The following is a 13,108-nucleotide window of genomic DNA, read 5'->3' as shown; positions in this document are numbered from 1 at the left end:
TTATTACAGAGGAGGTGTCTGCAAGGATAGTTCAAGTAGTCACGGCGGAAGCTGTAGCAGTTCTGAAAGGTGAACAAGAGAAAGAAGCTCAGCATAAAGATCAGCCTGCAGCTCTGCCTTTAGGTAAATGAGAAAGAGCCTCAGGTCAGGGGCTGTGTCTGCTGCACCCTGATCACAGAATCAAGTCTTCGCATTCAAAGACAGGCCATATCTCATACTTCATTCCTAACTGTGACATTCATCAAACATCTCTGCTGGGATGCACTGGGATCTATTTTCACCTTCCTCAACAGACTCGTGGTATTTCGGTAGTCTTTAGGACAGTCAACTTATAATTAGACTTTGCCCCTAAATTGCCCTTAATTTTCCTTTTCCAGACCACTGGAGATAGTTATTATAAAAATAAAGCCAGTGCATTTTGATGTCATGGCCCCTACTCATAAGGAAAATGTTCTAACGCTTTAATTAGAGATGATTTTTTTCCCTTTATGGGTTTTCGTTAATTATTGTCTATACTACCGTCTATTTTTGGTCTCCCTGAACAGGCTACACAAAACCTATAGCCAGAGATTGTTAGAATCATCAGTGACATTGTATCTCATATATGGTACTGGTCTTCACTTGGTTCATTTAAGGAAAATGAGATAGCATTTGCCCTCTCCATCACAAGTCAAATGCCCTGCAGGGCCAAACAGGTAACATAATGGTGGTCACCAAGGAAAACACTCTCAGCCAAAGGCTCCCTGTCCCTACTCTGGATAGACAGATAGATAGATAGATAGATAGATAGATGCTAAATGTAGATGTATGTACATGCAGAGATGCATAAAAAAGGAAATTCTCTTATGTTCAACATATATGTTTATTTCACAGGTACATATAACTAACACATTGAAAGGTATGGTTTTTAAAGCCTAAAAATAGTACATATCACATATCTATTTTTCTGTCTTTCAATCTAATGTATCCTTAATATTTGATTTTCTGATTAGCACTCCACTGTCTATTAAAAATTAAACAATAAAAATTTCTCCTCTCCCAGAATAGTAATTAAAAATATTATAGTCAATAAAATGTTCTTTGATTATCAAGGATTATTTTCTTCTAAAACAGAGAGGGAAAAACTTATCTAAAACATTAACCTTCTTTCTGTGGTTTACTTGTATTCTTTCAAATAAAACAAAACCCCCCTTTTAAAAATTTTTTTTAATTTTTAATTTTTACTACAATTTAAAGGTTACTTTCCATTTACAGTTATTACAAAATATGGGCTATATTCCCCGAACTGTACAGTACATCCTTGAGCCTATCTTACACCCAGTAGTTTATAGCTCCCACACCCTCACCCTTATGTTGCCCCTTCCCCCTCCTCACTGGTAACCACCAGTTTGTTCTCTGTATCTGTGAGTCACTTGTTTTTTGTTACATTCACTAGTTTGCTATATTTTTTAGATTCCACGTGTAAGTGATATACACTATTTGTCTTTCTCTGACTTCTTTCACTTAGCCATAATGCCCTCCAAGTCCACCCATGGTGCTACAAATGACAAAATTTCATTCATTTTTAAAAGAAAAATCTCTCTTTTAAAAAAAGGATTGAGGGCTTCCCTGGTGGCGCAGTGGTTAAGAATCCCCCTGCCAATGCAGGGGACACGGGTTCCAGCCCTGGTCTGGGAAGATCCCACATGCCGCGGAGCAACTAAGCCCGTGCGCCACAACTACTGAGCCTGTGCTCTAGATCCCGCGAGCCACAACTACTGAGCCCACATGCCACAACTACTAAGCCTGCGTGCCTAGAGCCCATGCTCCGCAACAAGAGAAGCCACTGCAATGAGAAGCCCGCGCACCGCAAAGAAGAGAAGCCCCCGCTTGCCTCAACTAGAGAAAGCCTGCGCACAGCAATGAAGACCCAACACAGCCAAAAATAAATAAATAAAATAAATAAATTTTTTTAAAAAATGGAAACTTTAAAATATGCCTTAGAAGCCCACAGGGCTTATTTAAAATAAGTTTTACCACTGGCCTTGACTGATAAATATTTCCTTTTAAAATCCCTTACCTTCATATGAGTGGTCATAAAGAAGGTAAGGGTCTTGAAGAGGAAAACTTGGAGTGAAGTGTGAATGAATCCCATCTTTTAGAACCTTTCTCTCTTTGGTCCTTCTTCATGTGTAGTGCCAAGGCTAGAATATTTCTCATTTCCCACTAGTACATGTTTCTATCTAAGGTTGCCTCAAGCTGTGACAGCTTCATTTTTCTTTTCTAAGAATACATACAGAGGATGGGTTTCAACATTATCATCAGTGGACAAAATGTTATTTAAAAAATACATCTCCTAAAATAACTGTGATTAGTTTCCATATCAAAATGAACAATAGAGAGCTCTAACATTTTTTTAATCAGTCAAGCCAAATCCAAACTAAAATGCTTGCCTGGGTAGGTTTGAATCTAGTAAATTAGGACCAGAATGAAATATTTTATTAATTGAACAAGCAGACACAAATTAATGGGATCAATGATAGAATTTTAGCAGCCATCTCTAATCCATTTTTATGGAGAGGACAAAATGATTTTTTTTTTAAATATTAAATGCTCTTCTTTTTTTTAGGTTTTCAAAAGTATGTGAACCAGGTAATGGGGCTAAAAATAAGTCAAACGCAGCTTGCTATTGAGTCTTTCCCTGAATTTAATAAAGAGTCCTTTTTACAGACAGCAGAACTGCCTACACATCTACTGGCCTAATAGGATTAATTGTTGTATCTCATTTTTTCGTTTGTTTGCTCTTCAGCAGCTGAAGAGACAGCTAATCTGCCTCCTTCTCCACCCCCATCACCAGCCTCAGAACAGACTGTCACAGTGGAGGAAGGTAAGGCTTGCTGGACTCTGAGGTTTGTCTTCTAATAAGGGTAAATAAACCTCAACCCATACGCGCTGTACTTCTGTATGGGTTAGTATGTGACGCAGTTTGGGAGCTGTCTGTTTCAAATAGTCAAGAAGAAACAAAGACTTTAATTAAATATATTATCACTTATCTATACAAAATCAAAAGTAGATGAATATGGTAAAATAAAAAAGGAAAAATCTGCTCAATAAAGGAAAAGATAACTTTGTGTTTAAATTGCTAACTAGAATAACTACAGAGAACCAGTTTACTTCATGTAGAATGTTTTGACAGAAAAGATACAATTTAATTTTATAAGTGACTGAACCAAAATACATTTATTGATGAAATCAACACATTTTTCTGGAAGGGTTGGCAGGAACTGTCTCTTTTGTGCTCACTATTGTATTGGGCTTCCCCAGGGCATGGCCTGTAGCAAACTCTCAATAAATATTAATGAATAAATGAAGAAGTCAGTGAATGAATCTGATATTGAGAGTAGTGAACTGGAAACTGCGATCATGGCTTCTTTCCTGCTGAGACCTGTTATTGTCCATGAATTTTTTAATGCATTTACTCAACATGGAATGCCATGTCAGCTTTTCAGTTCTCAGTGATGAAGCAGACAGACGCCTTTGAAGAATATTCATTTAGAATCCGAGATGAAAGGCACTATTTAAAAGCAAACTATTATTGGTTCTCTGACTTAGATCAGGTAACTTTTGTCTATTGTTTGAGAGTTACAGAAGGCAGAAGAAAGCTTTTAAAATATATTGAAAGCTTACTTGTTTCAATATAATTTAGTTTTTGTATACTAAAATCAGAATGTTGATACTTCTCCATTTTATTCATTTATTTCTTCACTTATTTTTCCTTTTGTTGTCCCTTTTAGAGCTCATTTTGTTGTGCTAAAAATGGAAGAATGTCACAAAAGACCCACTGTCTTTTTATAATCTGTAATTAGGTTTGTTTAAAATACTTTTTGAATTCCTAAATGGAGATTATTCTAAATTACTGAACTATAAACTATCAATAAATATAATTTATTTTTGTCACAGATTTATAAACTTAAACCTTTTTTTAGCAAGGTCTTTTTTCTTAAATTGAGGCCTTTTTTTCTAATTTTGCTGCCTGATATAATGTTAAACTAAATTAGTCTAAGGAACAAAAGAAAATTTGAGGGCTACAAGCAGTGCATATAATCAGCGTCATTATAGCCACTGATTATTAGTTAACTCCCTGAAAATGTGCCTTGATCTTTTAATTCATAGATTTGAAAGATACATCTTGGCCTTATGTTCTTCTGTTCATTCGGCACATACCTATGAAGCCCAAGGTTCCTTGCAGTCTTCAAGTTCTAGGTATACACTAGTGAACAAAACAGACATGATCCATGCTTATAAGAAGCATGCAGTCTGGTGGAGAGCAGATATCCAATAAATAAGCTTAGCACTAGGAAGGAAAAGAACAGGGAGCTTTAAGAGAGAAGAGTAATCTTAGTTTATTGGATGGGGAGAAGACAACTTGGGAGCTGATCTCAGAAGCCTGAGGAGGTGTTGGCCAAGCAAAGGAGGAGGAAAGGGGCATTTTGAGCAGAGGGTCCAGGATGTGCAAAGGCTCTCAGGTGGACAAGCGCATGAAGTGCTCTAGGAACTGAAGGAGTCCTATGACTAATGTGTGAGAAAGGGTAGAGGATTGAAGGAGCTTGGGAGTAAGCAGCAGCTGACTTGGTTCAGGGACCTGGGTTTTACTGAATGCGTTAGAAACCCTTCCGTGACAGCTGTGCTTCCCTCAGGTCACTGAAAATGTTTCTGAACCTGTACTTAAAACCTTCCAAGTGTCAGAGGATCCTCTTAGCCCAGAGAACGGTATGATGTTGACTCCAAAGTCAGCTAGAGGTCACGTAATTTATTCTTCTTACTCTTTTATGAGAGTTGGAGCCGAAAGGGCAGCAGGGTCCTCCCATCCGAGATTGACCCAGTCTGTTTCTGCAGGGTGGTACAGTGGATATAATGAAAACATAAATAAAATATAGAATCACTTTCACATTTTGGTAACTTAGGTGTCACTTTCCAAAGTAACTGTTCCTTCACATTTCGGGATTGTTTCCTTGGAGCCGTTTCAGTATATTTAGGGAAAATGTCAACTTACTTCCTACTGAAAGTAATTGGAAGATATTTTATTTTTAACATTTTTCAAACCAAGCCTGTATTTTTATTGAATTATTATTTTTTATTTTTTCAAACGAAAGCATTAACCTATGCGAAGGCCTAATGATTTGCTTTTAAAAGGATAACCATACTTTTGAGTTATATAGAAAAAAAGTATGTACTTTACAAACTCTACCTTATTCATTTAAAAGATCAGATATTCTCACTTTAAATATATGAAAGATATGTGATCTAGGCAATCAAACTAGTCCCTCTCTTTTATTTTAAACCGCTCTTAAAGTACATATAACAACTTATTTGTTTTGTTTTATCAGAGAAAATTAGTGAAAAACCACACAACAGGATTCAGCTTTTCAATTATTCAAACCAGTTGGTTTGTAAAGACCAAGCCAAAATTCCATTGATATACTACTGCTCATAGTGCACTGGGTGGAAAGAAAGCATGTGGATTTTTTCATCTAGGAGATTTTTTACCCTCCTCAAAACACTCTCAAAGCAACTTTAATCTAAAGGCACAGTGAATGTCACAATTCAATCCTTTTATACAAATGTAAAAGAGTTCTTAAATTGAGTAATTCAATGATTTTGAGGATATACTTACTTTTTATTAATTATCAAACATTTTAAAAGCTGTTCTTTCCCAAAGGGGAAGCATGAAAGCTCTCACTAAAAATAATTTAAGAGGTTAATTACTGTCATTTATGAATATCCATTTATTATAACTGATTTAATATTCATAATTCCCAGAATTTGTGCTTATTCTGGGAAACAAAGGGATTTTAATGAAAAAATTAAATAAGTAGCATGCTTAGAAAGGAAACCCAGGTACAGTGAACCAATACTGTACTATGTACGATATTTTCAACTTAATCTCCTTTTTCTTTTTGGCCTAACCATAATAGTTGTCATTTGGACTGAACTGTTAGAACTTGGAAGCCCGTGCACGAACAGTGGAAACATCTGAAAACAGAACCAGGAATCCTTCCGCCCTCTTAGGTTTGCTCCAAATCCTAGGGTGATGATTTCCTATGTCAATGATTTGGCCACATTATAACTGCTGATCTGAAGCAGTTTCCCTCCATAACATTCTGGGGCAGCAGACACAGAGGGCCAACTGAGGAGTCCTCATCAAAAGTTTGTAGAATGGAAAGGGCTTAGAGATGGTAGGAAATAATGTAAGTGGAGCCAGCTGCCCCAGGGCATGGAGTAGAAGCTGTGATGCCAGGACAGGCAAAATCACTAAGTCGCTGATATCCCAAGAGACTCAGTCGCTCATAAAAGTGACTACTCATTTGTACCAAAGGGGACTGACATACCAAGACTGAATTTTATGTGGCAAACTTTACCCAATATAAATTTTCAAATGCTTTAAAAAAAAAAAAAAAGGCTTGTGTGAAAGCCAATTAGGGAAAATGTATTCTTCCACTGAAATCAGGTAAACTTCATTTTTAAAGATTATCATTATGCAAAGAAATTTATGTAAAAGTCCAAGGTTCATAAGGCTACCCTATCCTTTAAAATATCACATTATTAAATGAAACAGACTATTTTGTGGCAGAAGCAGAGACTCCATAAGCAAGTGTACTTATAGTGAAAGGAGACATTCAATCCTGGCCTTAAAGAACAAAACTGTTATGAATTCATTTTTCATAAATCTCTCAAGTCTATCTTTGATGTGTCAAATGAAAGTAAAGAGCAAAGGTACATGACAACTTGTCTGATATACTGAAGACAGAGATGCTAATGTATATGGAATTGAGCATGATACTTGGTGCTTTCTCAAATACCTTCCCATTTAATCCTCCAAGCAACCCACACAGATAATACTCACTTCCACTCTTGCCCAGGATGTCATGGCTAGTAAGTGGCTTATCCAGAATTTAAATCCAAATCTAACTCCCTACAAACAGCCTCACTGCATCCCTAAAGTTGTATGTTATTTAGGCTTTTACTGTGGGACAATGAATGTGAAGTGATCTTCTAATGAGAGTTTGTTGGTTACAAGCCACTGGACTGATTTCCTTTTTATCCAAACCACTCCCATGTAAATAATTCATTCATTTATAATGTATTTATTTATAATTATTATGTATTTATAACTCGCTCATTTACAATTTATTTATTATGTGTCCCACCTCTATTTGGGTATGATCTGAGACCACCTGCCATACACAGTTCTGTAGCAAACGAGGATCTCTTGTCTTCTAGCATTATCATTGGAAGCCCATGCACTGGTACACTGTCTGAACTTAGCCAGCCATGATCCTCTAAGTGTCACTTGCCTGGCACATCTCTGGGACTTGTAATGTAGATGGACTGCAGGCTCATAGGTCCTAAACAGAGACTTGGAGTGCATACAGCTCACAGTACCCAGACGGGACTGGGTTTTGCCAGACATTCTTTTTTGGCGTTGCCTGGCTAAGGGCCAGACAAATACTACAGAGAAGCTACTTTTCCACTGAAGCATTTAAAGTTTTTGTTGTTCTCTGATTAGTCAAAGTTTTCAGAATAGAAAGTACTGTTTCTTTGAAATATTATAGATCAGAAGCAAGACTCTGGGCTGTTTTCACATTTTGGCACTTGCAAAAAAGAGCAACAAGCAACAAGAAAGAGGAAGCCGAAATCTTCAAAAGGTTAAAACACCCACGGGGTATTGCCTTTAAACTATCAGCTCTCAGCTTTAAATTCTTTAGTTTTGAACATGTTGAAAAGCAGAGAGGCAAATATGTCATTTTCACTAATTGATTGTCCATGCAATCTGTTGAAAGTATTAGAAGTTTTAGGAGGAACTTGTGTCCATAGGGAGTCTACAGCCTCAGGAGTCACTAGAGGAAATATGAATGGCTGGGACTTGTGACAAGCCCAGGACTTAGGATTCAGCCAGCTGAGTTGAACTAAGCTGAGTTCAGTCTGCTCAGCTGAGAAATCATGCTGAGTTGAACTAAGAATATCAAATGTAATTTTAGGTTTCTTCTATCCCATGTTATAATAAGCATCCTGGCTGAGAAAGTTCTGAGCACCCATCCAGAAACAACTTCCATTGAACAATCAGTAAATAATGTGCTCAAAAGATTAAAAGTATTCTCCTTTCAAAATGTTATTTTAGCATCCTTATGATTCCAGGTTCATTTCCAGCTGTCAGTACTCAGTTTGCTGAAAATAAGTTATTGCCCTAAAAACACAGTGCATTTTCAAATTATTGCTGTAATTTTGTCAACTCAAATTTTGATAGAAATAAAAATTATATATAGATAGTACAAATTTTGAAAATCACAAAATTCTAAAATTATTTCTCTATATAAGTAAATAAATAGTGATTAGCAAATTTAGTAACCTGCCATGCAGTCCTGAGGTGTAGTGTCTGCACTACATCAGCAGCCAAATATTGTTCTTTGTCATCATCCTTGAGGCTCATTGAAATATGCAAGAATCCAAGTGCTAAGCAAACGGATTGATCTACACTCGTGTAACTAAGAAAGTATATTTAAATAATGCAGATTTCTAAGCCAAGACACAGGAAAGGAGAGAAGTGAGAGCAGTTCCTTTGGCATTTCAATGAGAAATATGCAATGAGGTGTTTGAGGTATAAAAGCAGTCAGAAGCCAGTAGTGCAAGTGAAACTGCATTGAATAAAATACTGATGAATCTGAAGCCAACTCAGTAGAAATTCTCAGCTAATTGTAATCTCTATTAAGCTTTCAGAAGAGAAGCAGAACACAGGAAAACAACTGTATATTGCTAGGTACTTTCTAAAACTTTCTAATATTTTCACAGTCATGCAAATGAGAACCAGGGTTTAAAAAGATGCCTAGGAGTTTGCATCCGAAGAAAAAGCTGTGCCAACTGTGCTCCCCTAAGCAAGACAGGAAAGAAAGATAATGCATTCTAGATTTTTCTTAACAGGACTGAAATTAAAAATTACTTTCTAGTTGAAGTCATTAACTAAAAATTAAATCAACCAAAATGCTAACCATGTGAGCATACTGGATAATTAAGGTTGTACGTCAACAGGACGGATTTCCCCCATAATTGTGCAGGCATCAGATCCTAACAGCTTTCCTCTTTTTTAACTTATAAATATATTGATAAAAGCATGAGGAAAATTTATGTACTTGAAAGAATTTCTTCTAACAAATGTATTTGCTTGATAGTGCTTTGTTTCTATTCCAGTGTCCTGTTGTTGTTTTAACTTGTTTGAGGGGAATGTAAAGATAATTCCTATTATACAGTGGGGGTGTCAGAGCATTTGATTCATTTAGATCAATGGCAAGATTACTGAAGGGATAGCTGAAATGCAGTGGCTACTGAAGCATGAGACTTCACTGTCTCCCATCCTCCATCCTGCTCTGCTGCTTCCATGGCCCCGTGTCCTCGTGCAGGTGTCTGTCTCGTCTGTCTGGTCTTGTGTCTGTCTTGTCCAGTTTTTCCTGCAGTTTCTTCCTGTGTGCCTGTTTGTAGATGAAGGGGCTGAGGATCAAGTGGGTCCTCTACACAGGTTGCCCAGCCAGGAACCTTCCACCAGTGGGGAGAGGCGTAGGCTCCTAGCCCCCTCCACCATCTCGGTGTCTGTGCCTGATGATGACCCTTCCAATTCCGATGGGGAGTACTATGAGAATCCTTTGTTCAATTCACAGTGGACTACCTCTAGTGTGCTCCCCAGTGTCCCAGCGCAGGGTGCAGAGGCCCACTTAGACCAGGAGAAAGGTGAACCAAGCATGGTCCCCTTTTGCTCCCCCTCCCCTGCCTGCAGCTCTGACCACATGCATCACACTAAGTGTGCCTTCATGTGTGGAGTGGGAGGGACAGGAGCCTGCTTTCTCCATATGAAAGTGAAGTCCCTATATAGCTCAGTCCATCCAAATGCCTCAACAATTTACGTCTAAGAAGCCTTATTTGAGACATGTGAGTACTTCCTTTTTATTTCACGGCTTCTGAGAAGGAAGCAAAAAAAGTTCAAATAAAGTATGACTTCTTTCTGCCCCTTGCAAATAAATCAGTGGGGGAAGAATATATTCTCTTACCGAAACCAAAGAACATGAACTTTAATATAATTTTATCCTCTTGGATACGTACTATTTCCAGGACCAGACTTCAATAGAGTTAGGTTTCTTTTTAGTGCTATGTTAATGTGATAGCTCTTTAAAAGAGAAAGGTCTGTTCAGGGTAGAATAAATGTTATGGAATGAATTTATTTCTCCAAATCACTTAATCATCTACAGAAACTACAGAGGCTTCCCTAGGTGACCTAAATCTTGCTTCAAATAAGTAGAAGTGAGCTAAAATGAGGGAAATGCTCCAAAGCTTTTGTCATTCCAGTCTCATGAAGGTGGAGACCCTATGTATCGTTGGCTCTGGTGAGGATAAAATAAGTGGGCAGTGGGCTGCAATTTGTCTCATTCTAACAAGGTAGTTTTATAAGGAAAAAAAATAGAGCTCAATGTGTTTTTTGCTTAGGTGAAGAAGTTATTTTCAAATGAGGAAAGATAACTTGCTTAAATGAAGAGTTTATTTTTATATGGCACAATATTTAATATAAGGGCAGAGAGTTCCAAGGCAAGAGCACCAGTGGCTCAGACACTCTGGTGGAGAAATATAACCCATATTGAGCACAGCTAAGTGAACTTAAGACAATTCAGAAAACTATGTGAATTTTTAAATAAAGAACAGGTGTGGAAATAAACATGATTTAGACAAAATGGAAAGCTAAAAAATTACATGATTTGGGAAACATGTAAATTAAGTTGATAAGATTTCATCCAGTAAGGTGCTATATTAAAGCAGCTATATTAAAATTCTCTTAGCTTTAATCAAAATGTCTAATTCTATGGCATTATAAAAATTGCCTTAATAATGAGTTAGAATCTGAATGCTTAAAATGTTACTGACATAATTAAATTACAACAATGAAAGTTTCTGAGTGCTAAATGTGAGAAAATAGAAGTAGTCTTCTTCTTTTCCCCCTCTAAGGATTTTAATACTTCTCAAAAAATTTCTTTCCATCTGTAGTCTTTCTCATAGGTCCACTTAAACAATGTATAATCGTTTCATAGGAATTTCATAAGAGTTATTCATTTGCAGAACTAGAAAACAGCTTATATATTTCCCTCTAATTTCTTTTTTTTGTATATATAAATTTATTTATTTATTATTTTTGGCTGCATTGGGTCTCCATTGCTGCGTGTAGGCTTTTTCTTGTTGTGGCGAGCGGGGGCTACTCTTCTATGCGGTGCGCGGGCTTCTCATTGTGGTGGCTTCTCTTGTGAAGCACGGGCTCTAGGCCTGCAGGCTTCAGTAGTTATGGCTCATGGGCTCAGTAGTTGTGGCCCACGGGCTCTAGAGAGCCCCTTGGCTTGGTAGTTGTGGCTCGCGAGTTCTAGAGATCAGGCTCAGTAGTTGTGGCGCATGGGCTTAGTTGCTCCACGGCATGTGGGATCTTCCCAGACCAGGGCTCGAACCTGTGTCCCCTGCATCGGCAGGCGGATTCTTAACCGCTGTGCCACCAAGGAAGTCCCTCCCTCTAATTTCGTAAGCAATAAAATGGGATTTATTTTACTGACATTTGAAGTGTAAATGAGAAACAAATGAATACGATAATTCATGGCCTTCATAAATTTGTTTTTTACGTTTTAATTGTTAACATTCTTCTGTGTGATATACATCTTTGGGGAGGATATTTTGGCAGTTTTGTTTCCACTCAATTATCTTTCCTTGGTGGTTTTGTTTTGAGTTGCAGAAATGAGGCTTTATGATATGCACATTTTCTTTCTTCAGTGTCAAAGAGAACTATACAAGAACTATATTACTGATGTTTCAGTGGTTTGAACAATCTGATAACAGTCATGTCCCAGAGGTAGACTTCTCTAAATAGTAGTGAAATTAACTCTTACCTGGACCTTGTTTTTCAAAATATTTTACTTCTTGAAAATTTTTACATACTCCAGTCATATAATGCAACGAAGGTAAAATTAATTTTGGTAGTCTTTGGCCTTAAAAATATTAAATAAATTATATTTTAAAGAGTTTTGATGGATTTCATGATAAAGCTGATAATAAGGTAGTTGATTGGATATTATTTTGAGACCAGGCTTTTTATTCCCAAAGATTTCTTTAGTGAAGTTTGCGTGTTTTAAATTAAGTAACCAGAAATTCGTATGTAGGGGCTTCCTGCATTGGAGAAAACAGCACATGTCTAACAAATTTAAAGGTTTGTTTCAGCACACCAATGCTTCTATCTTTTCACAACCATCTGTTATCTGGCAGTACCATCTCTTATTTCCAGCCAGCTTTCCACATTGTGTACAACTTACTGCCATTTCCACTGAGGGTAATAGTGCAATAAAACCCTTTCAGCTCTCAAGTTTTAAAATAAAGAGCCTTTTCATGAGACTGTAAAAGGCATCATGATTTGCAGATTATACATAATAATTTTCCAAGCATTGCATTAGGATATTAATTTGCACATCCAAATGGTAAAAGAGGTTCTTGTGAGGTCAATATAATCGAGCCGAAAGTGTTCCTTGAATAATATTTCTGTTGTTTCATGTATGTTTCTGTGGTCATGATGTCAACATCTTTTTCCTCCCTAAGAAGAAGAAATGCTAGCGAGTCCAATGGCCGAGGAAGAGAAACCTGCCACTCTTCCTGGGAAAGAGTGTGAGGCTGCCAAGGCCTCAGACCAGCCCAAGGGCCTCAGTGAGGGCCAAGTGGAGTCTAGTGCGGAGGCCCAAATAGCTCCTGAAGAGAGCGCCCCAGCAGGGACCCCACAGGAGAAAAGTATAAAAGAGGTCGCGGAGGTGTCTCCAGAAGTAAAAACCCCTTCCTCTGCCGGGGAAGGTGTGTCTTTCTTAGGATTTGCATGTGTTTTGTTGCAAAAGATAGATCTCTCCAGCAGCTTACCAACCTGATGCCTTTCCAATGCTATTCCATTGCTGGGTCTTCTCATGATCCCAAAACCACTGTTTGAGACTTAACGAGCAGAGAGTGTGGCTTGTGCAGGTGCTGTGTGGCAGCTTGATTTTCCACTGCTGCTGCTGATTCCTGGTTTCACTTTGCCGTG

At 37.6% G+C, this 13,108-nt stretch overlaps 1 protein-coding gene across 3 annotated transcripts in view; it reads left to right on the top strand.

Moving 5' to 3' along the window:
* MAP2 (microtubule associated protein 2) overlaps nt 1–13,108 on the top strand; it is a 146,082-nt gene that overhangs the window by 92,350 nt on the left and 40,624 nt on the right. For 2 of the 3 annotated variants that reach the window (XM_089916433.1, XM_089916432.1), the window contains 2 exons: nt 10–123; nt 2,789–2,866. In XM_089916433.1, the coding sequence (XP_089772559.1) occupies nt 10–123; nt 2,789–2,866 (192 nt within the window). Of the gene's footprint in view, nt 1–9; nt 124–2,788; nt 2,867–12,639; nt 12,886–13,108 lie in introns of all 3 variants that reach the window. The other variant, XM_089916434.1, reaches the window with a different exon arrangement.

Source organism: Delphinapterus leucas, chromosome 8 (genome assembly GCF_059928025.1).
Source record: "Delphinapterus leucas isolate spDelLeu-1000000601 "Yukka" chromosome 8, BTC_Dleu_Yukka2, whole genome shotgun sequence".
In the NCBI taxonomy this organism is placed as follows: Eukaryota; Metazoa; Chordata; class Mammalia; order Artiodactyla; family Monodontidae; genus Delphinapterus; species Delphinapterus leucas.
Note: the sequence above shows the minus strand (reverse complement) of the source record. Positions and strands in the feature narration are given on the sequence as shown.